Source organism: Ananas comosus, linkage group 5 (assembly GCF_001540865.1).
Source record: "Ananas comosus cultivar F153 linkage group 5, ASM154086v1, whole genome shotgun sequence".
NCBI classification, from domain to species: Eukaryota; Viridiplantae; Streptophyta; class Magnoliopsida; order Poales; family Bromeliaceae; genus Ananas; species Ananas comosus.
In genome coordinates, this window is record NC_033625.1 from 9,287,428 (window position 1) to 9,314,030 (window position 26,603).

At 38.0% G+C, this 26,603-nt stretch overlaps 2 protein-coding genes across 2 annotated transcripts; both read right to left on the reverse strand.

Moving 5' to 3' along the window:
* LOC109710200 (40S ribosomal protein S25) lies at window positions 282-4,669 on the reverse strand. Its single transcript, XM_020232681.1, has 4 exons — window positions 4,508-4,669; window positions 4,350-4,424; window positions 4,131-4,265; window positions 282-692 (listed from the first exon to the last, which is right to left on the reverse strand). The coding sequence occupies exons 1-4, from the start codon at window positions 4,508-4,510 to the stop codon at window positions 579-581; spliced, it is 327 nt and encodes a 108-aa protein (XP_020088270.1). The 5' UTR covers window positions 4,511-4,669; the 3' UTR covers window positions 282-578.
* LOC109710199 (GDSL esterase/lipase At5g33370-like) lies at window positions 14,711-19,530 on the reverse strand. The gene is made up of 4 exons (XM_020232680.1): window positions 19,179-19,530; window positions 18,937-19,064; window positions 18,582-18,824; window positions 14,711-15,644 (listed from the first exon to the last, which is right to left on the reverse strand). The coding sequence occupies exons 1-4, from the start codon at window positions 19,423-19,425 to the stop codon at window positions 15,291-15,293; spliced, it is 972 nt and encodes a 323-aa protein (XP_020088269.1). The 5' UTR covers window positions 19,426-19,530; the 3' UTR covers window positions 14,711-15,290.

Genomic DNA, 26,603 nt, shown 5'->3' on the forward strand with positions numbered 1-26,603 from the left:
TGAACCAAAATTGTTACGATACCCCTACCAACTAAAGCACAGCAAATTTATTTCTTTACATTGCTAAGCTTTTTTTAGAACTTTTTCAGGATGAAACATTTCCCAGACGAAAAGAACTCGGGATCATTGCTCCCTGGTCCATAACACTCCATGTTATTTTGCTCTAAGAACTTGGTTGACGAACTTGAATAAAATATCGAATACGTAGGCAACGCAATTCATGCTTTAATAGAGGAAAATTCATCTCTATCCACCCTTCTCCACTTTAAAGTGCACGCACAAGGATTTAATTTGCCACTTTATAACAGGATATAAGAATATTTATCACTCAACAACTGAAAGTACTAAGCTGGAAATTACAGACAGCAAAACGCAGTTAATCTTCACGGAGAATGTAGATCTCCATTACCAAACTACCTTGATTAACTTGTCATAAAACCAAAAGCAGCTAATAACAATACTCAACCATCAATAGAATCTTTGGAGTCCTCGACTAGAACAAAAGGCAACAAAGCACACCAATTGAAGTGAGAAAATACGTTGTTCTAGAACTCTCTGGATCTCGAGCAAAATCCCTACTAAGTATTAGTCGCTCGGGTGTAGATCTGCTGGCTGGCGTGCGCTGAAACCATCCTGATGGCGCCCCTGGCCATCAAGTCCTTGATGGCCCTTCGAGCCAGAGAACCATTAATCTGAACGAAAAATTAAAGGGGAGAAAAAGGCTTAGTTGCAGGTTTCATGACGACGAGCAAGACAATCGCTGAAACAAGGATAGAGATCAAAATATCTCGAGCACTTGCTATGTAATGTTCACCATTTGATAATATGTAAGGAGGCTGGTATGCTGCTTACTCGTCCTCAAATGGAAAACATCACATACAACAAACAAAAGACGAGAACACCACAGATGTTGTGAAATATTCAATCACTACGTAAAACACAAGGCAGCTAATATTAGGACCTAGTAAGGAGACAGGGAAGGGAAGGAGAGGTGAAGGGAGGAGGGGAGGGAGAGAAATGTGTGAAGCATGCTGTTGATCCGAAAAAGAGCGTAGACAAAAAAACGCCAAGAAACCTGTTGAATGTGAACTACTGAACCAATAACCCGCCAAGAAACCTGTAAATATACTGTACTGAAATTGCAGGTGTATGGAGTATGTTTGTGTGGCCTCAGTATGATTTGTGCGTGTGGACAAAAAAAAGATAAGGTGAGAACCATCCTTCACCATAGGCAACTACCTGTTTGGCCCGGCTTTTGCTGGGCCAAACAGTGCGGTAGCCAAAAACATACCATTTGTCATCTTTTAAAGTCTAAAACGGGACACAGCAAGGGCTTTTTCCTGCCCAATAGTAGAAGCTCCAGCTCCAACTTAAAAGATTTTCTAAATGATGATAATGCTTATATAAATGATAAAATTCAAGTCTTTGTTCCTCCTCTACAACGAAAGGAGCCTCCTCATCTGCTGCTAGAGGAGGTGGTGGGTCTCTCTCTCTCTCTCTCTCCCCCTATTGAAGTGCCGCTCCCCCACCCTCTCACAAGAGAAGCCTTCTCCTCCCTCCCTCCCTCTCTCTCTCTCTCTCTCTCTCTCTCTCTCTCTCACCCCAAAAAAAGAAAAAAATTGAATGCATGGAGACCCCATCAACTCGAGGCTATTTTACAATAGACCCCTGAATTATAGTGTTTTTTTAATAGCACCCCTCAACTTTTATTTGTTTTGATTTGAAATATTTAGTTAATTAGGTTTAAAAATCTCTTTAAAGTAAGAGGACGTTTGGTTCAAGGTTCATAATATTTTGGAATGTTGTACACTTAATATTTGGAATGACAAGTTTTTTACTAACTTATCAAGCCACTTGCATTGGGAGGTTGTTACGAACTGTTATATTTTGTTTATCGACTAATAATGATTCCTGTCAAGTATGGAAATAAAAAAACCTCCTAACCTATGATAATCTAGTATTCCTATTATTTAGGAATCTACAATAATTCCATTACTCTACTAACACCTTTTATAACTACCCAACTTGAGTTGAATGGTAATGTTTTGCATATTTTCAATAGAAATATGGAGGATTACCAAATATTACAAACTGTGAACCAAACAGCCTTAAAAACTTTATTAGGTACTGATCATCAATTATTAACAAAATCAACACTTTTTCAACAGAAAAATAGTTAGGGCAATGAAATTTTTTAAGTCGGTGATTAATTTAGTAAAACATATAATTCAGTAAAGTAAAATAAATTAAAATAAATACAAGGATTTGCATATGTATCCTTACAAAGTAACAAAATTGTATATTTATACATAGAAAGTTTCAGTTATCAAATATATCCCTCCAAAGTTGCATCATCTGCAAACATACCCCTCTGCATTAGTTGACCGATTAAAGTTGAGTTTTTCTTCTACAAAATTAGCATTCTACACTTAGATAAATATCTTTTTAATGATTTTCACTTGTAATATTTTCATTCTAACTTTCCTGCCATTCGATGTAAACCATAAATTATAAATCTAAAAGGGTATAACAATCCAAATAGTGGCAATTTAAAGGTCAACTACTGGTAGTCAAGCTGTAAGGATAAATTTGCATAAGATCTATTTAGCTCAAGTAATCACTTACAGAGTATAAAATCACTAGATACTTCCCCCTTTACTATTTTTAACATCAAGCAAACAGACTATGGATGGACATTTGGAATATCTATTTGTGCACTCAACCATACTTTTAAATGTAGCCATCCCTATGTGGGGTAAATTACACCATCAGTCCGTACTTTTGCTAACTTTAATTTTTCAATTAAGTCGGTGAAATTTTCATTTATAGTTCAATTAGGTCACTAGTCAAATTTCAATTAATACTTGCGATAAGTATTTATGTGGCACCTAAATCAGTTACAAAAAAAGAAAAAAAAAAGCATGCCATTTTAACTGGGATATCATCTAAAAAATATTATATCCAGTATCACCTCAAAGAGGCATTTTGATAACAGAATTACGAGGAAGATCATCTGCAGGAAATTAGTAGTAATGTCTTTAGAAAATGATGTAAGAACTAAAATAGTTATCACTTAGTTGTTTTAGTTGAAAAATCATATGGAGTTAACAAAGTGTGCTCAAAACAAAAATTGCAGTCCAGTGCCTTCACCGAAACGAATTAAAGTTCAATAACCTAAATGAACTTTAATTTATTATACCTATGTTCTTTCTATCTTTCTTGCTACTCAAATAAATAATACATTATCCAAAAAGAATTCACCGTCAAAATTAAGTTTCTAATTAATCATCACTATACGTACTCCCACTAAACAAAAAATCGCTGGTCACATGTATAGGACCAACTGGGGCAGTCAATTTCCAGTATGATGCAAAATGCAATGACATTGGGGTACTCATCCCTCCAAATCATTTCGCAGAATCACAGCTATTCCAACAACTATCTTTATAAACTCGACAAATATGTATGTGAGCATAATGAAGAAAATTAGCCCTACCAAGTCTCACGTGACTTAGATATGTCTTTCGGTGAAACTACTATGTAAACTAACAAATTCACTGAAATAAGAAAGAAAAAGTAGAATGATTACATAACACCAGCTATATATTTTGGTGAAATTACAATGTAAACTAAGAAATTCATTGAAATAGGAAAAAAAATGATCCATAAAAATTACAAAGCAGGACTCCGATAAAATTAATGCTATTGGCTTCTTCGCTTCCCTAGAAATCCAGTTCTGTAGTTTCTGGTTCAACGCTAAGGCTATTTTTAACTTCGCCGAATCCATATAACAAGTGAAACAGTTCCTAGCGATTCAATTTATCCCTTTTCTCACATCTTCCAAAGAGCAGGTTCGAGCCGACAGGCGGGATGAGCCTGCTTGAGTAGTCAATTAATCACATACTAAATGGGTCTCTCTCCTACACAGCATCAAGCTAGAGCAAAACTCACACGCTAATAAGATGAACGATGATCCCAAAGTCAAGAACTAACTTATTTTCGTCAGAATGAAAAAGGAAAGTAAGAATAAAAAATTGCAAATTTGTAGCGGACAAAGCACGCCGAGATGTTATCTTTCCTCAAAAACACATCTAAATAAGACGTAACAGGATAGGAATTAAATGATGTACCCTCAATCTCTCCGAGAGCACGGAAGGAGTGATGAGCTTGTACTTGGGGACCTCGGAGAGCATCTTGTCGTAGCCCGCCTGATCGAAGAGCACCGCGTTGTTCACCTTCTCCTTCTGCTTCCCCTTGCTCCATTTCTACACCACAAAACCCTGATTTCAAAACCCTAGACCCGACCGAAACGAGCCGAATCAATAAGGCTGCATCGACGACGGCATTACCTTCTTCTTCTGCTTCCCGCCGCCGGATTTGGCGGGCTTCGAGGAGGGCGGCGGAGCCTTGTCCTTCTTCGGCGCCTGAGGAGAAGAGAACAAACAGCAAAGAGGTTAGAAGAAAACGCCTAAGGGATAGGGAGGAGGAGGGATCCGCCATTAATTACCATCTCTCGGAGCTCTCGGAGGTGGAGGCCGAGGTCGAGGTGGCGCGGCCGCGGGGGATTTCTAGGGCCGCTTTTCTCCCGCGGGGCGAGGAAGAAGAGAAGAGACGAGAAGAGAGTAGAAGGTTCCGCGGGGTCTTTACATAGATCTAAGGCTCTCGTATCCTTCGGCTATCCTGCGCCGCACGATCGGGGCTCCGAGAGTTGCGACCTCACCTTGATTCTCGGTGTATGAACGCGGAACATGATAATTCGAGGGGTACTGCTACTGCTGCATGTAATACAGAGCCATATAAATCTTACACATTTGCTTCTGGGTCCGTTTGATTTAACGTAAATTTAATTATTGTGAAAAAAATTTCCCCTAGAAAAATAGCTTTATATTTTATAGTATTTAATTTATAGAAAAATTAATAATTTTTTATCAATATTTATTTGGCTTAAAGGAAAAAAAAAATTCACATTTGTTTGGTTGGTGAAAAAAAAATGAATGAAAAAAATTCTCCTTATCTTGAGTTTTTTTTTTTCTGCCGAAAAATAGTAGAAAACGAAAACTTCAATTTTCTTTCAAATCTGTAAAAATATTTTTACGAAAATATAGTTTTTACGGCGAACCAAACAAGCAAAAAAGCGTTTTTCATACCGAAAATAATTTTACAATTCATTTTACGCCGAACGAAACGCCCCTTATCTAATGACTCATACAATGGGCTCTTGTATTATCAATTTTATTTTAATTCTAGAATGAAGGGCGTAAAATGTACATCTATTTTTAGACTGTACCACTGGCATTTTTCTAATTCTAGTTTTATTTTATGATTAATTTTTATACAGATTCTTATATCTGTTTGGTAATTTTAAAAAGATTCTAAATTTATTCTTTTTTTTTTCCTATTTGCCGTTGTATATTAAAGTTTTCTTACAGAAACCCCTACGGAGTATTTTTCGGTAGGTATATTTTGTAGCACTTGTGATTTTTATGTTTCAATATAGTTTTGCTTTTAAATTTGATAAAAAGTTGGATGCGCAAGGATATGTCGAAATAAAAAAAATATATATGCAAGTCATGGATAAAAAAATTTAGGAAAAACTTCGAAAACCTCTCCTGTGGTTTCGTAGTTTCTCACTTTGCTCCCCTGTAATTTAAAATGTATCAATTTGCTCCCCTGTGGTTTCTTTTTTTTCTTTTTCTTATCAATTTCATTATTTTTTTTCTTAAATCAATGATAAAGTTAAAATTAAAGGGTACTAAAGTAAATATTTGATAAATCTAGATGGGTATCTGAAGTTTTTTGCATATAATTTAATGAAATATTAACGAAAAAGCTATCGAAAAGATAAAAACGAAACCACAGGGGGGCAATTTGATACATTTGAAACCACAGGGGGCAAAGTGAGAAACTACGAAAACACATGGGGGGTTTTTGAAGTTTTCCCAAAAATTTATAAAATTATGGATAAAAGTAAAATCATCTATACAATCTTACTATTTGGGACTTCTATTCCGCCACGTGGCGGAATATCATTGCCCCTCCAGCCTTCCCATTCTCCGACAGGGGGGTTAATCTGCACTGTTCCTTCCCCTCCTCTTTTCATCCGATGGCTCCCTTCCCCTCCTCTCGACGTGTCCCTTGGGGTCAATCTGCGCCGTCCGTTCTCCCCATCGGACAGCTCCCTTCCTCCTCCTCTCCGCGCATCCCTTGCGCGTGCCCCTTCCGATACCCGAAACGCCGCTCTCTCTCTCTCTCGCGCGCATCTTTCTCTCTCTCCTTCTCTCGATGCCTCTCTCTCTCATCGCCTCTCTCTCTCTCTTATCGCTTCTCTCTCTCACTCTCAACACCTTTCTCTTTCCCCTCCATCTTCTCCTTCCACCGCTCCTCCGATGCGTGAGCTGTCCATCGTTAGGTGTCATGATGCGGTCGCCTACACCTACCCTATTTGGCCGATCCGATGGTTCGTGTTGCTGCCCTCGGCAATCCAACGGGCGATCTAAACTCCTGTCGCCCATGGTCGCCGGTGCTACTCTTTACTCTCTTCTTTCTTTTCTCTATCTTCCTCTGAGGGTTTTGCCAGCNGACGTGTCCCTTGGGGTCAATCTGCGCCGTCCGTTCTCCCCATCGGACAGCTCCCTTCCTCCTCCTCTCCGCGCATCCCTTGCGCGTGCCCCTTCCGATACCCGAAACGCCGCTCTCTCTCTCTCTCGCGCGCATCTTTCTCTCTCTCCTTCTCTCGATGAACGACCCTCTCATCGCCTCTCTCTCTCTCTCTCTCTCTCTCATCCCCTCTCTCTCTCACTCTCAACACCTCTCTCTCTCCCCTCCATCTTCTCCTTCCACCGCTCCTCCAATGCGTGAGCTATCCATCGTTAGGCGTCATGATGCGGTCGCCTACACCTACCCTATTTGGCCGATCCGATGGTTCGTGTTGCTGCCCTCGGCAATCCAACGGGCGATCTAAACTCCTGTCGCCCATGGTCGCCGGTGCTACTCTTTACTCTCTTCTTTCTTTTCTCTATCTTCCTCTGAGGGTTTTGCCAGCCCACTGATTCGACAGCACGACGAGACGGATATATTTTTCCTTCATTTTTTGAATCTTCTCCGCGAGTTGCTTCTTCCTCTTCTCTTCTCTACTGATCTACTCTAGCTTTTCTATAAATACCCTAGCCTTTTCATCAAAGTACAGATCGTTTCTGTACACAAGTCTAAAAGTGGGATAAAACTCTTTTTAAAGTATAAAAGATATAAAATGGCATTTTACTATTACATAGATGCTAATCTCCTACACACCTTTGATAGCTCTACAGACTTTCCTTCTCTAGGTGCCCATAAATTTTTTTCCTGCTAAGCGTTTTTTTTCTTATTTTGATTGATTTCGTTTTTCCGATTTCTAAATTGGTGGGGCGGGGGATTTGGGCGTACTGTTTATAGACATCCCTTTTCTTAATGTTTGTTTTCAGTCCTACCAGTTTATTTTGCTTTTAAAATATTGTCAAATGTTTCATTGATCTTTTAAAGTTATTTAAAGACCCTGTGGATATGCAAGTCAGGACAAAATATGGCTTTGCCATTGCCGGCGTTGCTGACCCTTGCTGAGTGGCTTTGTTAGGTTGCTGGTGTTCTTTTAGAAGATTTTTTAATGCCCTTTTGATGTGCCAGTGGAGAAAAAAAAGCTCTGTCTCGCTTTAACTGTGGCGTACTTATTCTACTTTTTTCACAAGCTGCACCGGATGCCTTTGACTGTTCTCATTATTTATCTACTTTTTGTATGCATGTTCTTGGCCTTGAAAAATAATTGCGGCGTGATGGTGACGTTACTTGGCAACAACTATATTTTTTACTATTAGGGGGCGGGGGATTTGGGCGTACTTTCCCTGTATGGGCAACTGCTTAGAACTGCCCCGCCCTCCCCCCTCCCCTCATCTGTCGTGAATGCATGGAGTTTGGACGGTCCGCTTGCGGGCAACCACTCGCATCTGCACATTTGGTTGGTGTTCCGTTGGTAGTTAGCCGCTTATCCCTGCTTTTTGGGAATATTACATTTGCTGTTCGCCGTTAGATTTATCCTTTCTTTCTTTATTATTTCTTTCACTGTGTCCTAATTAATATCTTTTTTACTTCTTTACCATGTTTTAATGGACACTTTTTATTCTATTCCTTCTTTTGGTCTTTTTTCAGTTTATTCCTTTGGTTGGTTCTTTTGACCGCTGTGATGATGTTTTTATTATTTCCTTCTTTACCGTGTTTTAATGAAAATTATTTGCTTCTGATACTCTTTTTGATCTTTTTTCTCTTTATTCCTTTTGTTGGTTTATCCTGTTTTAATGAAAATTATTTGCTTCTGATACTCTTTTTGATCTTTTTTCTCTTTATTCCTTTTGTTGGTTTTTTGACGGCTGTGATGATGTGGGGTGGGCCTATCAAATAAGAAACTAGGATAGCCACAACCAATGCATTTGGCCTGCCATGCTATTGAGTTGTTCCAGGATAATTTACTGCTAAAGCCCCCAAGTGTTAATCTGCGCGGATTTGTGATCAAAGCCCTCAATGACAGTAATGTCTCATGACGGCACAACTGGCGAGCTTGGATGGCACGTGCGCGGGTAACCGCTCTCAGTTGTGGTCCGTTCGCAAAAAATGCACGAAATTTGGGCATATATATAGTGGCCATTGTTCATTTGCCACTTTTTGGTGTTTTTTTTTTGGATGTGGCATGTCTTACAATCCCCCACAATCTGAGCCTGTTTACTGTTTTATAAACAGCAACTTTGGTGTTTTTTCCCCTCGCCTTTCAGCATTCAACTTTATTCCTCCGTTGACTGTTTTTTTCACAGCTTTTTCAGCACTCAATTTGGTGCTCGAGCAAAACATGGACAGTGTCTTAATTGTTTGAATTTTGCCTAGCACCCATACTTCCTTGGTTTTTACTACTACTTCCTTGGTTTTTACTACCACGCTCGCAGCGCATGGCCAAAACATAAACAGCAGCTTCTTTGCAACCTAAATAGCGGCTTTAATGTTTTATTCCCTGCTTTTGCAACTCCAATATTGTATTTCATACGTTATTCACTATGCTTATTGACTGTTTTTTCTTTCTTTTCCCTTCCTTCCTTCCACTTGCTATTTCCCTATTGCATCTTTGTTTGTTTCTGCAGCTACCGGTATGTCGAAAGTCCATATTTTCTATGTTAGGTTGCTCCATGAGATATGCGAACAGCTTCAGGTGGAGGTGCCCCAGTTCGTTGTGTCGGTAGATGCTGAGGGGAAGTTTTTAGCTTATGCGGATGTTCCGATACAATGCTCTGGAACTATAGTTGAATCTACTCGGTGTTGGAGTGCACAATCTTCCACCTCTGCTGCTGCCGAGCAAGACGCGGCTCGCTTAGCAGTTAAAAAGTTGGTTGATGAGTTGGATTTGGATGTTACAGATGCTAACTACGATAGGTATCTACTCTATAAGGGCCTCTACGATCACGTCACAACAGAAAATGCTGTGGTAGTTGCACAGTATAATAAGTTAATACAAGATTATAATTTGCTAAGGGATTGCTATGTCTCCACTGTTATACAAAAGAATGAATATGTTGATGATCGGATCAAGATACGCCGCGGTATCAATGAATGCCACGCAGTGGTGAACCGCCTTGGTCCAATTGACCCCGATACTGAATCTGCTGCATCGGGTGCTTTGTCCGCTCCTTTGGATTAAATGTTGGGTCTTGGATTTTGGGTCCTGGTGCCTTTGTCGTACTGCTTTTGTGCCTAATCTGTGTAGCTTTGGATTTAGTTTAGATTTGGGGGACTTCTTTTGGGCTAAATGTAGGTGCCACCAAATCTGATATGTAGTTAGCTGGTTTTGCCTATTTTGTGTCCAGCTATCTATGCTACTTTTCTTTTACATATGTATTCCCTGTAACTTTTCAGGACTTCAAATCAGTATTTCTATGTTTCCTAAATCTCCATACTTTTTGTTGGCTTCCGTCTTTGATATGTGCTACTTTTTGCCTTCTAAAAAAAAACTTAATAGTTTTTCGACTGCCTACCCTTCTAAAAAAAACTTAATAGTTTTTCAATTGCCTATCCTGTGACTGTAATCCAAAGCTATAAAAAAAATGCAGGTTGAATGGGCCTAACAATACTTTACAATCTTGCTTGGTTTCATAAGTTTGTGCATGTGCTTACATTACTTTGGTTTTCAATCATACTCCACTGTTTTTTCCCTTTCTTTGAGTTTTCTTTAAGGTTTTGCTTTAATTCCATGTTTTGCACATGTGCCTGCAATTTCAACTTGCATTTTTCAATTGCCTCTTGAAGGATATTGGAATATTGGAATAAGCCTTCGCCTACTGTTTTCTTTGCCTACATTACTTTGGTTTTCAATCATACTCCACTGTTTTTTCGCTTTCTTTGAGTTTTCTTTAAGGTTTTGCTTTAATTCCATGTTTTGCACATGTGCCTACAATTTCAACCTGCATTTTTCAATTGCCTCTTGAAGGTTATTGGAATATTGGAATAGGCCTTCGCCCACTATTTTCTTGCAGTTCTGTTATCTTTTCTACTTTCTTTTTTCATTTTTAAATGGCTGTGATGATATGAATAAAATGAGACATGAGGTTTGGATGGTCTGTTTTCTAGGCAACCAACTCCTTAAAGGTGTTCGTTATATCCTCCACAATCTATATCTTAAGGCTTTTCTCTAGTTTCTCTTGCTGTTAGCTTCCAGCTGTGTGGCCATGTAAAGAAATATGAATCTATACAATCTACTATTTGGGACTAATATCATTGCCCCTCCAGCCTTCCAATTCTCCAACAGGGGGTTAATCTACGCCGTTCGTTTTTCCATCCGATGGCTCCCTTCCTCCTCCTCTCGGTGCGTCCCTTGGGGTCAATCTATGTCGTCTCTATAGAAAACCATCTTATGGGTATCATTTGGACCCTCCTCAACCTATATCTTGAGATGAAGCAAATTTTCTACTTTGTTTCTATTTCCTTTTGCAGCCATGTGGATGGTAAAAATGAAAAAAATAAGGAGTTTGGGACAACCTACTTTCTAGGCAACCACCTCTTGGTGTTCACATTTCCTTCAACCTATATCTTAAGGTTCGATGGAAATAATGTCTGAGCCTCACTATTTTTAATTTATACATTTTTCCTACTTCTTTTATTATTGCCTATGTTCTTTTTTTTTTCCTGTATTTTTATTGTTGTATATATATATATATATATATGTGTGTGTGTGTGTGTGTGTGAATGTGTGTGTGTACATGTGTGTGTATGTATATCTATATGCATGTGTGCATGCATTTATATTTGCTTAGATGTTCGCGTATGTTCGTATACACGTACATAAAGAGCTAGATCTAATCACATTCTTACATAGTTTAGATTCATATGTGTGTGTGTGTGTGTGTGTGTGTGTTAAATTAACTATGTATACCTATATGCATATGTATACATACATATATATACATGTACATATATATATCAAGTGCTGGATCTAATCAGTGTGTGTGGGGGGGGGGGAATTAACTAAGTATATCCAGCCCTTTGTGTGCAAAATTGGTACACAAAAATGTTCCCCTTTGTTGTCTCTTTATTTACAACTTGCCTATTTATCTAGGTCTCCAATATAGGTATTGTGTGCAAAACTGATTGTGCTCTCACCTCACACATTGAAAACTACATGAACCTAAGGCAACTAAAAAAAGCTTATCTGAATCTCTAAATTTTATTGCCTTTGTTTTAATCGACCTCTTTTAATCAGCTTACACCCGCTTTAATCATCTTTTGGCCACTTAGATCAACATTGTTTAGCATGTATGCTGAACTTTATTTTCAAGCATGTTGCACTGTTTTTTTCCCCTCTTTCAGAACTTTCTTTACAGTCCTGCTTTGTTAAAAAAATTTGTACATGTGCCTACATTAGTTTGGTTTTCAAGTATATCGCACTAGTTTTTTCCTGTTTTGAAGCTTTCTTTAGGGTTTTGCTTCTCGACATCATACTATACAACAACCAAAATTGACTCTTTTTTTGCGATTTGCTACACAAATATGTATTACTTTATTATCTCTAACACATTTCTTGATAAAACTACTATTAATTTGTAAAATTGGATTAGAAAGGTGTACTTCTCCGTTCACTCTTTATTTGCAGCTTGACTATTTAGATTCAAAGATATATGTGTGCGTGTATGTGTGTGTGTGTGAAATTAACTAATTATTATATACAGCCCTTTGTTTACAAAATTGCTATACAAAGATGTTCTCCTTTGTTCACTCTTTATTTGCAGCTTGACTATTTATCTATGTCTCTTTATATGTTCTTTAATTAAGACTATAGGCACTCATAATTAAGTTTGGGGGCACTCTTGACGAAATTGCTTTTCCCCCACATAAACTGAATTACACAAAGATGGAATATGAGAACAAATACTTCACCCAACTGGCTGCTATCTTCAAACTAGTGTTAATCCAATTTGCTGCACAAAGATGTATTACTTTATTGTCTCGGGCACATTTCTTGATAAAACTAATATTATGGCAATGTCCTGGCTATATCTCCAAATTAAGTTGCATTTTATGTTTACTGGCTTTTGGGATCTCCTCATCATACTATACAGTAATTACTGAAGTGTTATCTTCCTCTCTGATCGTCTCAATTTCCTCTAATGAAGTGTTATCTCCATCTCTATTCGTCTCAATTCCCTCTAATTCTGTTGACTACTGTTTTCGAGGTTGTGGTGATTGAAAAACATCGAGGCTGTGGTGATTGAAAAACAGAGGAATGAGTTTTGGATGGTCTAATTATAGACAACCAACTCTTCTTATGCATTGAATCCTTAGTCTATATCTTAAGGGTGGGTGTAATCTCCAATTGTTCTTGCAGTAAGGCTGTGTGTAGTCTCCAATTGTTCTTGCTGTTGTCCATTGAGGCCGTGATGATAGAATAAATGAGAAAGGGGTTTTGGATGGCCTAATTTATAGGCAACCAACCTTTCCTGTTCATTGTATCCTCCTAAACCTATATTTTGAGGTTGGATGGAAATAATTGCTAAGCCTCAACTTATTTAGGTTTTTTTGATTTTTGATTTATGTGTATTAAGGTATGCATGTGTGTGTGTGTGTGCGTGCCTGTGCATGCCTGACCTATTGAACCGGCTGATTATATTTGAAGTTTTTTTTTTTTTGCAGCTTGCTACACGTGTATGTATATTATTTTAAAAGCTTTGCCTTTCAAACTTTAGTACTGTCTTGCATCCACATATCTGTATCTTTATATATGCATTGGACTACTACACCTTTTTCCCACCAAGACCTTTTCAATTTTAGTCTTCTTGGTTTTTGAAATGATTGTCTGAGATGCTAAATTCATAATTTTATTCTCTTGCAAATATATATAGTTGCACCTTATTTCAAGTCAAGAAAACTAATTTTGCTCCCACCTCACATATTGAAGACAACTAAAAAAAAACTTATCTGGATCTATAGAAAAAAACTTTTCTATATGTATGATAACTGTTCGGCATCTGCTAATCAAGAATTCTCTATGCCTTCAGTGGATATTAGAACGAGCTTTCATCCTGATATGTTGCTCTTGGTAGTTGGCTCTTAATTTCTTGCAAATGGCTGGGCAGTGCAGTGCAGAATGAGCTTCCTTTCTCACCTTGATGTTCTGTGATCATTGGCCCTCCATCACTTCTTGCAATTGCCTACTACTATCAACTGAGGCACCTTCTACTTCCAACTTTATTCCAAGGTACTTATACCTAACTATTTATAGTTGTTATTTTTCCTTTTGTACCTTTCTTGCCCTCCATATCCATTCTTTTATTTGAGGATTTCTTTTGCCTAGGTCTAAATTCTATTACTGTTTTTATTCACCAGAATGTTCTTTATCTCACATAAGATTTATCTGTACTAGCATGCTTCCTTAGTCTCTTTTTTTCTTACGTTTAGTTAGGAGTTGTATACTTGAATCGTGAAATCTACTCAAGTTCTTGCCTATTTTGTGTCCAGCTATCTATGCTCCTTTCTTTTACATATGTATCCCCTATAACTTTTCAGGACTTCAAATCAGTATTTCTATGTTTCCTAAATCTCCATAATTTTTGTTGGCTTCCGTCTTTGATATGTAATGCTTTTTGCCTTCTAAAAAAAAACTTAATAGTTTTTCGATTGCCTACCCTTCTAAAAAAAACTTAATAATTTTTCGATTGCCTACCCTGTGACTGTGATCCAAAGCTATAAAAAAAAATGCAGGTTGAATGGGCCTAACAATACTTTACAATCTTGCCTGGTTTCATAAGTTTGTGCATGTGCCTACATTACTTTGGTTTTCAATCATACTCCACTGTTTTTTCCCTTTCTTTGAGTTTTCTTTAAGGTTTTGCTTTAATTCCATGTTTTGCACATATGCCTGCAATTTCAACCTGCATTTTTCAATTGCTTCTTGAAGGATATTGGAATATTGGAATAGACCTTCGCCCACTATTTTATTGCAGTTCTGTTATCTTTTCTACTTTCTTTTTTTATTTTTAAATGGCTGTGATGATATGAATAAAATGAGACATGAGGTTTGGATGGTCTGTTTTCTAGGCAACCAACTCCTTAAAGGTGTTCGTTATATCCTCCACAATCTATATCTTAAGGCTTNATGATATTTTGACTTCAAAATTTAAGCTAATTATTACTTATTATAATGAGTTTATAGTTTTGAGAATTGCATGAAATTTCATATTCTAACTAAATCAGTAAAAATCAAACTTTTGCAAGATCGGGTAGACAACTAAAAATGATCAATAGTTCAGATAATTTTTATGTAGTTTAACCTTTTTTTTTTGAGAGAGAGAGAAAGCAAATATATAATTTACGGATGCACATACATAAAATTTTCTCGGCAATATATATATCCCCTAAACTACAAGTTATTATCACAAGGGTCAGATCGGTGGAAACTTTTTTAAAAGGTTTAATTTGTTGTGACAGGGCCGATGTATAAAAATTCAGATTGTTATAGGGTATGAGTTATATAAAGTATGCAAATAGATGACTTTTTTTTCTTTTTCTTTTTCTTTCTTTTAGAGAGAAAGAAAATAAATGATTTTACAGAGGCACGAACGTAATATTTGTCGCTAGTCGTTAGCAACAGAATACCATCGAATCATTTGACGTGGATGTATTATGCTGCTAATGAGCGATATTTTTGTACATATGTAGTGCAACACACTTAATATGCTATGGAGTTTGTTTCTATATGGATTGGAGAACTATTATGTTATATATATGTATAGTCAGTCAGCTGGGACGATGTGAAATCGGTAATGTCTGCCGGGGGGTTCTCCATCATTTAAGGCGATAAAAATTTGCTGAAGAAGTAGTTTAATGCAGTTACCGTAGGCCTGTGGATTGGAAATGTAGTCAAAGTGCATCCGCTGGGCATTGGCGACGGTGAAGACGTCAGATCCGATCTGGCTGTTGAGGTCCCTTACGATGTGCACCAGCTGGGGATTAAACAGATCTGCAGCTTTCATCAGCTCCGCAGCGCAGCTGCCGTCCCGGCTTCTAACCGCCAGCTCCGCCGGCACGCACCCGAGCGGCCCTGTCCCGGTGACGATGACTCGCCGCGCGCCCAAATCGTAGAGCCTCTGAAAATTCCGAGGCATGCAAAGGTGGAGTCTCTCGTATTTCAGCGAATAGATAGAAGAAACGTCGTACTTTCAATTAATAGCAGTTTTTGGGGAGAAAAGAAAAAAAGAAACAAAAAGAAGGAAGTGGGAAAACAGATATTTTAGACAGAAAAAAAAGAAAAAATAAAAATAAAAAGGAATTTAAGTCAATCGGTACTCGGTTTAATTTGCCAAACTAACTAATTAAAAGGCCCCTTTAAGAGTCAACCTTGTCTAATATATTTGCAAAGAAGCACATGAGACATCGACGGCGGAGAGTGATGCAGAATAAGAAATTTTATTTCAATCTTGGCTCTTGGCTTTTCACTTAACGAAATTCTAAAAAATTAAAAAAAGAACACTTTTTTCTCCCCAAATTGCTGTTTTCTCTGGTAATATATTTTATTTTAAATCATGCCAAATATTTGGACAGCTCCTTAATTTTCAGCCTAAAATCTAAATGCATTTTAAGCCTCTTATACGTAAAACCAATTACCAAACTCCATTATATTCTCACTTGAGCATTCAAGTCCCTAAAGTAACCTCTCTCTCTCTCTCTATATATATATATATATATTTTACTGCTCCGTCTTTTCCTATAAAATGACCTTCTCCTTTTCCTGGGGCACGTAATTAGATTAACAGAAGGGCGCGCTGCCATTTCACATTCGTATGTATATGGGACGGGAGAGCATGCATATTGCAAATGTGCAGAAACTGTTCAAGCACTATACTCTTTGAAATTGGGTGGCCCATATATGCATGTGAAGAGATGTTGCTATAATAAGAGTGTCCTTAGGCCAAAGATACACTGTACTGCTCGGTAATGTCTAGCTGTTTCTTTTCCCTTATTAGTTCTGCTAATTTAATTCTTCATAATGTTGCTCTGGACCACTCTGCACCCAGGGGAGATTAATAACCAAATCTACCCATTTGTATTTACTGTTTGCCCTCCTATATATATATATATATATATTTATTGCATGCCTGATCAGTGGTGGTTGCCATCAAACTCTACAGTAAATTTCCAGCAACCAAATTTAGTAATTACTACATGCGATACCCTTCTTTTGAAGGACAACTGCAGGGGAAGGGAAAGAAACTTCTTATTTATTGTCAAGATTACTACGTACTAGCAAGGGCTGTAAAACTATTTTTTTTTATTTTTTTTATTTTTTTATTGTGTCTATGGCAGTTGCTCGAACAGCTCAATGCCTGGTTTAGGATTGTGTTTCCCGGTACAACTCAATTAAAGACCTTTCAATCTTCCCGGCTGCAATTCTCACCTCAATTTTACCTTTAAATTTGTTAGACCGTACGGAGTATAAAAGCGGATAAGTTTGGCGACACAAATCCAAACTAGCCCTAACATTTTAATTGCATGGGAGCATTTTGATATGAACTATTTTTTTATTGTAGGGATTCGGAATCAACAACGGAGACCGTTAAACATAATTTAGGTCTTCTCGAACCAAATTTTGTGATTTTTGAATATTATTTTCTAACACATCAAGCGGGCACAAAATTAAAGGCTCAAACCGAATAATCTTGTGAAAAAGAGGATAGAATTGTTCAAGTTTATTGAGGCCGAGCATGTTGATCTTGATCAAAATAGTTGGAAGAATTTCGTAGCGAAAATCCAATTAAACTAGACTCTTCTACATTGTTAAAGCAAAAAAGTCTTTGTTAATTCTAAAATGTTTCAATTAATATATATATATATATATGAAGTAGAAAACTCACTCAATTTATTTTCTATAGAACTCAAATATCCTAAATCATATTTTACTTGATTGTCTAATAAAATAATTTTGATAGTCAATAATTAATGACTAGGCAGTTCCATGGCATTAGCACTGTTGCTATAACTAACTCATTCACAGCAATCTTCCGGATAAATTTGTGTGCAGCTGTTATTTTCGGTCAGAAGAATAGCAGCAATAAAGTGCGTGCATGGAAGCAGTAGTATACAATGTCAATGTCATGGACCTCTTGTGGGCATGTGAGTTATTACTGTATATTTTGCAAGAGGGCAAATTTCACCGCCTAGCCAATAAATTTTTGTGCCGGAGAATGGAAAGGACGGTTTAGCTGACCGCGTCCAACTAACAAAGTATACGTCGATTGCAGCAGACCGGCTTTGCGCCTTTATATATTCTCGGCACTGTTATTGGCCCGGAGTATTGAGGGGAGATCATAAGCGTGCATGCAGGGAAGGTGATTTAATTAATTAATTAAAGGACTAATTTCACCTGCGGCGCATACGCTACTCTGCTAACTTGTCGGGATTATGTTTCGCAGATGGAGGAGTCACATCAATTCTTGAGCACGCCGTATAAATTCTCGGATGGAACTTTGAGAATTTTACGTTGTATTTTGGATAGTAAGTTAATTTCTACTTTATTTAAAATCAAGCTGCTTCAATTAGCGGGAAAGTTATATAAAGACCCCATGACGCTGTGCATGATTTCTTAAGTTTGCACATTAAGGTTTATTGTTTTGTCGAGAAAATTTAATTGTAAAATCTTCTGCATTAAAAGTGAGAATGTGGCTCTTCTAAGGTGTTCTATTACTCCGAATGGCATGGCAACTAGCTATACGTATATAATTCACGCAAAATTGGACCAGCACAGCACAGCACGGCACAGCACACTCCAGGGGGATGGATTTGCACTGTGTTTGACCAATATTGTAGTAGTAATTAATGTATGTTGATGGGCCAATTAGTTATGCCAAATCTAGTCATTTATATATATATATATATAATGTAATTTAATTCTTCTTTTCAGATGAGTTGATTGAATCTACTAAGTAAGATCGATCAAACTTGAAACTAGACAGGGAGGGTAACACACACGTACGACCGACCGACTTCAAATGCTGGAAAATTATACTTGTACCAGTAAGTGAACGTACCGTGAGAATTTTTTTGTACTCGAATATTATAAACTGGACATAGTCCGGGAGCGCAAATTCACGAGATCTCACGGAGTAGGGGACCAAGTAGTAGTTGTTAACAAAGTCATTACCCCCGAGAGTGATGAGAACGAGAGCCTGGTTCACTAGCTTCTTCGCCTGGTCCTCACCTAGGAGAGCACTCACCCGCTCCTGGTACTCCTCGAAGTATAGCAGTTGCCTGCTAATCCTAATTATGTTTACCTGCATATATATGCGCGCACGATATATATCCAGATTAGAACGCGTCGTCGATTTATGAAAAGAATTTTAAGTACATCTAAAATGGAATGGAATAAATTTGTAGCGTCCGTACAAATTGAATTCCGGTGTCGTTGAGGATTCCGATCCCTGCCGAAGCGAAATTCGCACCGACGAGTAGTTTTTCGCCTTGAAGCTCAGGGCTCAAGTAAGGCAATGTGGATTCGGCTCCCAGATACTCGCCTGAGATATATAATTGCACCGCAATGTGAGTGAAAAAAAAAAAAAAGAAAAAAAGATAGGAACTAAATATGTACAAAATTAATCTCATCGTGGCTCTTTATGCATGCGGTTAACTGATAATGTCAGGGATGTTAAGCCCATTGGAGAATCGGCCCGTCGGCCGGTGGGTAGGGTAGTCAATCCCATAAGGCGGGGCATCGGCGCGCGCCGTGGTAGCCAAGTAGTTGTTGTTGCCGTTGTCGACGAGGGAATCGCCGAAGATAAAGAAGGCGCGCGCATCGGAGACTGCGCAGAGGGTCCCTAAAGCTAAGAAACAAACAAGAGAGCAGAGGAGGAGGAGGAGGAGAAGAGAGGGGTGCATCGTCAATGTGAAAATGCGCAATCAATCAAATGGAAGTAGAAGAGGGATCGTAATATATACTAGCTAGTAGAAGAGCCGGCTCTGTATATATATTCACATGAAGGGCCAGAGGAGGTGGTGGATTTATATAGGACTCTGCTGGGCTCAATTTAAGAGGGTGTGTGTGTGTGTGTGTGTGTGTGTGTGTGTGTGTGTACATGTGTGTGTGTATATATCTATATGCATGTGTGCATGCATTTATATTTACTTAGATGTCCGCGTATGTTCGTATACACGTACATAAAGAGCTAGATCTAATCACATTCTTACATAGTTTAGATTTATATGTGCGTGCGTGTGTGTGTGTGTGTGTGTGTGTGTGTGTTAAATTAACTATGTATACCTATATGTATATGTATACATACATATATATACATGTACATATATACATCAAGTGCTGGATCTAATCAGTGTGTGTGTGTGTGTGTGGAATTAACTAAGTATATCCAGCCCTTTGTATGCAAAATTGATACACAAAGATGTTCCCCTTTATTGTCTCTTTATTTGCAACTTGCCATTTATCTAGGTCTCCAATACAGGTATTGTGTGCAAAACTGATTGTGCTCTCACCTCACACATTGAAAACTACATGAACCTAAGACAACTAAAAAAAGCTTATCTGAATCTCTAAATTTTATTGCCTTTGTTTTAATCGACCTCTTTTAATCAGCTTACACCCGCTTTAATCATCTTTCGGCCACTTAGATCAACATTGTTTAGCATGTATGCTGAACTTTATTTTCAAGCATGTTGCACTGTTTTTTTCCCCTCTTTCAGAACTTTCTTTACAGTCCTGCTTGGTTGAAAAAATTTGTACATGTGCCTACATTAGTTTGGTTTTCAAGTATATCGCACTGGTTTTTCCCTGTTTTGAAGCTTTCTTTAGGGTTTTGCTTCTCGACATCATACTATACAACTAAAATTGACTCTTTTTTTGCGATTTGCTACACAAATATGTATTACTTTATTATCTCTAACACATTTCTTGATAAAACTACTATTAATTTGTAAAAGTGGATTAGAAAGGTGTACTTCTCCGTTCACTCTTTATTTGCAGCTTGACTATTTAGATTCATATATATATATGTGTGTGTGTATGTGTGTGTGTGTGAAATTAACTAATTATTATATACAGCCCTCTGTTTGCAAAATTGCTACACAAAGATGTTCTCCTTTGTTCACTCTTTATTTGCAGCTTGACTATTTATCTATGTCTCTTTATTTGTAACTTGACTGTTCACTCTTTATTTACAGCTTGACTAATTATCTATGTCTCTTTATATGTTCTTTAATTAAGACTATGGGCACTCATAATTAAGTCTGGGGGCACTCTTGACGAAATTGCCTTTCACCCACATAAACTGAATTACACAAAGATGGAATATGAGACCAAATACTTCTCCCAACTAGCTGCTATCTTCCAACCAGTGTTAATTCAAACAACAACGGATGAATTTTAGGTTCTCTGGTTTCCAAATATGCTAGCTGCTGCCTTTGTTGCAGTAATGTCTATAAAAATGAGTAATAAGTTTTGAATGTTCTAATTTTCAGACGACTAACTTTTGGTATTGGTGATTGTAAAAGTGAGGATTGAATTTTTGTTGGTCTGATTTTTAGACAACCAACTATTGAACTATTGAATTGCTACACAAAGATGTATTACTTTATTGTCTCTAACACATTTCTGGATGAAACTAATGCGGTGCGATGTCTTAGCTATATCTCCAAATTAAGTTGCATTCTATGCTTAGTGGCTTTTGAGGTCTCCACATAATACTATACAGCAACTAGGATTAACTCTTTTGGGAGCAATTTGCTGCACAAAGATGTATTCCTTTATTGTCTCTAGCACATTTCTTGATAAAACTAATATTATGGCAATGTCTTGGCTATATCTTCAAATTAAGTTGCATTTTATGCTTATTGGTTTTTGGGATCCAATTTGCTGCACAAAGATGTATTACTTTATTGTCTCTGGCACATTTCTTGATAAAACTAATATTATGGCAATGTCCTCACTATATCTCCAAATTAAGTTGCATTTTATGCTTACTGGCTTTTGGGATCTCCTCATCATACTATACAAAGAGATCCCCATTTAAAAAGACAGTTTTGACATCCATCTGGTGTAGCATGAGATCAAAATGAGCAAGCAGAGCCATAATAATACGGAAAGATCCCTTTCTAGATATTGAGAGAAAATCTCTTTATAATCAATGCTTTCTTTCTGAGTAAATCATTTTGCCACAAGACAGGCCTTGTATATCTCTGTGTTATCTTTGGAGTTCCATTTGATTTTATAAACCTACTTGCATCCTACGGGTTTAACTCCTATAGGTAACTCAACAAGATCCCATACCTTATTGTTGTAACGTATCGAAACTCGAAAACGATGTTGGAACTTTAACCAAATTGGTTAAAGTGTCGAAGGAAAGCGATGGACAAGTTCCTCTTGCTGCACGACAAGTTTGAAAGGGGCGAAAAATGAGTTAGAGAAGTGTTAAAATGGTTTTGGCGTCAACCGGCGCGAAGTTGAGCTGAATTGAAGTCAAACAGCAATCTGGAGCTGTTGTACCGGTACAAGGTGGTGGTTGTACCGGTACAACAACTGACCAGAGCTCCGACGGTAGCCCTCGGGTTTGTGCAGTCCAGGCGCTGTACCGGTACAAGGTCCCCTTGTACCGGTACAAGACCTGCGAAACCGAGAGACAGTAGCCCTCGGGTTTGTGCAGTCCAGGCGCTATACCGGTACAAGGTCCCCTTGTACCGGTACAAGGCCTGCGAAACCGAGAGACAGCTCTCGGGTTTGGCTACTGCTCGGCCTTGTACCGGTACAAGAACCCTTGTACCGGTACAAGGGCCCCCGACGGCACAGTAAGGTCTGGCGTAAATAAGAAGAAATGGAGGGTTTAGTTGCAATTGTTACAACACTATAACACCCCAAACACCCCTCTCCCTCAGCAGCCACACACACACACACTCCTCTCTCATTTTCTCTCCTCTCTCTCTCTAGAGAACTAAAAGAAGAAGAAGAAGGAGAAGGAGGAGGTGGTGAGGCTTGGGATTTTGGAGCTTTGGTGGTTCTCGGAGCTCTCCAACAAGAAGGAGCTTGCTAGGGCTTGGACAAAGGTGAGTTTAATCACTTATTTGAGTCTAGGGTTTGGATTTTAACCTAAAGTTTTAGGGTTTTGAGCTTGTTTCTAGATTTAGAAACCTTGAGGAACTATGAAACCATGAAATCCATGGTTTCCATGAAGCCCTCTCATGGTGGATCACTAGGGCTCAAAGTAGATGCCCTAGGGTTGGTTCAAATGGGTTAAGGATGGTATTAGAAAGCTTCTAGGTTGATTCTAAGCTATCTTTTGCTTAGCAATAAGATCAATCTAGGGGATATGCCAAAATGACATTGTTAGGGTTTGAAAATTGGGGCTTTTGCCCTAGGATTTTTCGGGGACAAATTGAACCCGTAGAAACCTAATTGGGGGTGTCCTAAACGCGTTGGACAACTCCGTTTAAGCATTCGAAAATGTTGGGAAATAGTTCATGTACATAGGGCCTAATTGGCACTATTTTGGTTGTAGGACACGAGTTCGACGTCCGTGTGGCGCACGAGACTTCACACCTTGCTACTACTACCCCTTGAGGTGGGTGGTGCATTCCAAGGACATCGGAAATCTCTTATGTCTAAGTGTCATGTTTTGAGCATATGAGTATATTTGAGCATTTTGCATAATAGGGTTAAATTGTGAGCTTTTATTTGCATAATGTATATTCAATTGCATGTTGAATGTTTGAAAGAATGTGAGAATTATAAATCCTATGTATGCATGATTGTGACAAGAATCTAGAAGGGTTAGTAAACAAAAGTGACACTATGACATAGATTTAGCAAGTGGCATTGACGAGTCTAGAACATTTAGTAAACAAGTGTAACATTCGGCATGAGAACAAGAATATAGTACTTAGTAAACAAGTGTGACACGAGGACAAGAACTTGACAGTGCATATGACACTAGTGATAGCAAAGTTTGAAAGGAAAAGAATGATTGTGATATACGACATTTTAACCTTAGAGTTAAGAGTCATTGAGCATGATCTTCCTTAAAGTTAAGGAATGGATTGAATTTGGAATCATCAAATGTAGGATTTGATTGTACTCACCTTAGTCCTTGCTCGAGGTTGTGGTAGCTCCCCCTCGGGCGATGTGCTCCGGAGTCGACATCACTGGGTTGTAGCGAGTATCTCCCCAGAGGGCGGTCCCATCGGGTTGTAGCGAGTATCTCCCCGAATATTGGGATTTTGAGTTGGTGAGTTTGTTGAGGGCGAAACCTACGGGTTAGCCAAGAGATTGGGTATTGACACTATGACCTTGCATTCATCATGAGCATTATATTGTGCATATCATTTTATATTGTTCAGGCATATTAGTGCATTTGCTAGTTGGTTACTTACTTTCCTTTATTCTATTATGCCTGATTAGACCTAGTGGGATAGTCGGCGTGGTTGGTTGCCGAACCCACTGGGAACTTTGTTGTAGTTCTCACACCCCTATTTCCACAGAGCCGGGACCCAGCGAGCCGGCTGACGATCGCGGTAAGGGCATCGCGCCCTAGGTAGAGACCCCCCGAGTTGTTCGTTTACCTTAGTTGCATACCCTCTTATTACGTCATCTTTTGTACTTTGATGATTTAATTGTTAAGGGAAAAAGAACTCGTATGATGTAAGAGATTATATTTAAATACAAGAATGATATTTTGAGATCCTGTGGTGTAACAGAAAAGAAATGATGCAAAGTTGTAATAGATTCTATAAGTGTAGTCGTTTACTTTCGCTCTTGGCTATTGCTTGTCCTCGTGCAAGCCATTGTATATGCTTCCGCTTATGCAATGTTTACACTCTATCTGTACCTGTTGTTGGGCCTTGGGCGGACAGGGGAGGCTCTGTTCGCTCGGCGTCTGTATCACGCTCTCGAACTGGCCAAATAAGATCGGGTTCGGGGCGTGACAATTGTGGTTCATGGATTCAATATCATCCTTCATAGCATTGTATCACTCCGTAGAATTACTACTATTTATGGCTTCGAAAAAACTAAGAGGATCATTTAGACTCTGGCCATTCTTATAAAAATAGATGATATAATCACTGGATATAGCCGGTCTTCTCAGTCTTGAGAATCTTCTTAAATCTATCTGATTATCCACATATACATCTTGATATAGATTACTCACTTGTACATCTTGATGTGAATTATCCACTTGTACATCTTGGTGTGAATTACCCACTTGTACATCTTGATGTGAATTATCAATGATAGGTTCACAATAACTTTGTGGTTCCAAAATAACTTGTTGTTCTACTGGAATAGGAGTCATCAAATCGTGAAAGACAATAGTGGGTCTGTCATGTACAGAATCTGAATGCTATTGAATTTCCTTAAATTATCAATTTTCTTAAATTCAATGAATCGAGGTTTAGAGCTCCCACTAATTGCACCATCCTCAATAAACCGTGTTGTTTTAGTTTCTACAATCTTTATAGGAAGTGATAGACAGTAAAATTTATACCCTTTCGACCTTTCCGAATAACCAACAAAATATCCTGATATAGTTTGAGGGTCCAATTTCTTTATTTGTGGGTCATACAATTTGGCCTTAGCTTGACAACCCCATGTACGAAAATATCTTAAACTGGGTCTCCTACTTGTCCAAAGCTCAAAAGGAGTCTTAGTGACAGCATTAGTAGGGACCCGATTAAGAATATACAAGGCAATTTTGAGTGCCTCACTCCACAATGATATCGAAAGGGTAGAATTACTGATCATACTCCTGAACATATCAATTAATGTGCGGTTCTTTCTTTCAGCAACACCATTTTGATCAGGTGTCCCTGGCATAGTGTACTGTGGAACAATTCCACACTACTCCAGAAACCTAGCAAAGGCCCAGGGATTTGGCCTTTATCTGTTTGTCTACCAAAATATTCACCACCCTTATCAGATTTGACTACTTTTATTCTTTTCTCGAGTTGGTTGTCTACTTCATACTTCAGCCTTATATGCCTTAAAGGCATCTAATGTTTCAGATTTTTTCTTAAGCAAGTAAAGATAGTCATATCGAGAGTGGTCATCAATAAATGTGATAAAATATTTATGGCCAATAATTGAGAAAGAAAAAGGCCCTCATATATCGGTATGAATCAATTCTAATGTTCCATTACATTTTTTAGCACCTTGAGAGGAGGTTTTGATCTGCTTTTCCTCTATGCAGTCCACACATATTCCAAAGTCAGAGAAGTCGAAATCATTTAAAATGGCTTCTCTAATTAACCTTTGGATTCCCTACTTCGAGATGTGTCCCAACCTCTTATGCCATAATATGGATGACCTTTTATTATTAATGTCACGTTTTGATCCAACATTTCCGTGCATGATAAGAAGGATTTCACTATATGAATGATCTAAAGACACTTTATATAGACACCAGAGTCAACTATCTAAGATTTATAGGATAAAAAAAAACACTTTATTATCAAAACTGAAACTATATCCCAATCCAACAAGTTTCGAAATAGAAATTAAGTTCTTAGAAAAATTTGGAACATAAAATGTATCTTTTAAATCCAAATTGTGACCAGTGGAAAGAACTAATCTAAATGTTCCTACAAATTCTATTTTAATTGGATTTCGTTCAGCTATATAGATAGTCGCTTCATCTTTACTGGGTTTTTTTGCATTTCTAAAATCCCTGCAAGAAATTCACCACGTGACATGTGGCATTAGAGTCAATCCACCAAGTATTAGACGGAACAAAAACTAAATACAATTCATGCATCAAAGCCAGAAATTCACCATTCTTCTGAAGCCATTTCTGATACTTTTGACAGTTCTTCTTCATATGACCTTTTTTCTTACAAAAGAAGTACTTGGGAGTTCAATTACTTGATTGGCCTTGTGAACCAGATGTAACTTTCTTGTTCTTTCTTTTTGAGTCATTCTTACCCTTCCCATTCTTAGTACGCTTTATTTGTCTCTTCTGAGAAACAAAGTTAACTGCATTTTGTTTTTCTTGCAATAATCTGCCTTCCTCTTATACACACATTGTCAACAATTCATTAATTAATTATTATCTTTATGTGTGTTA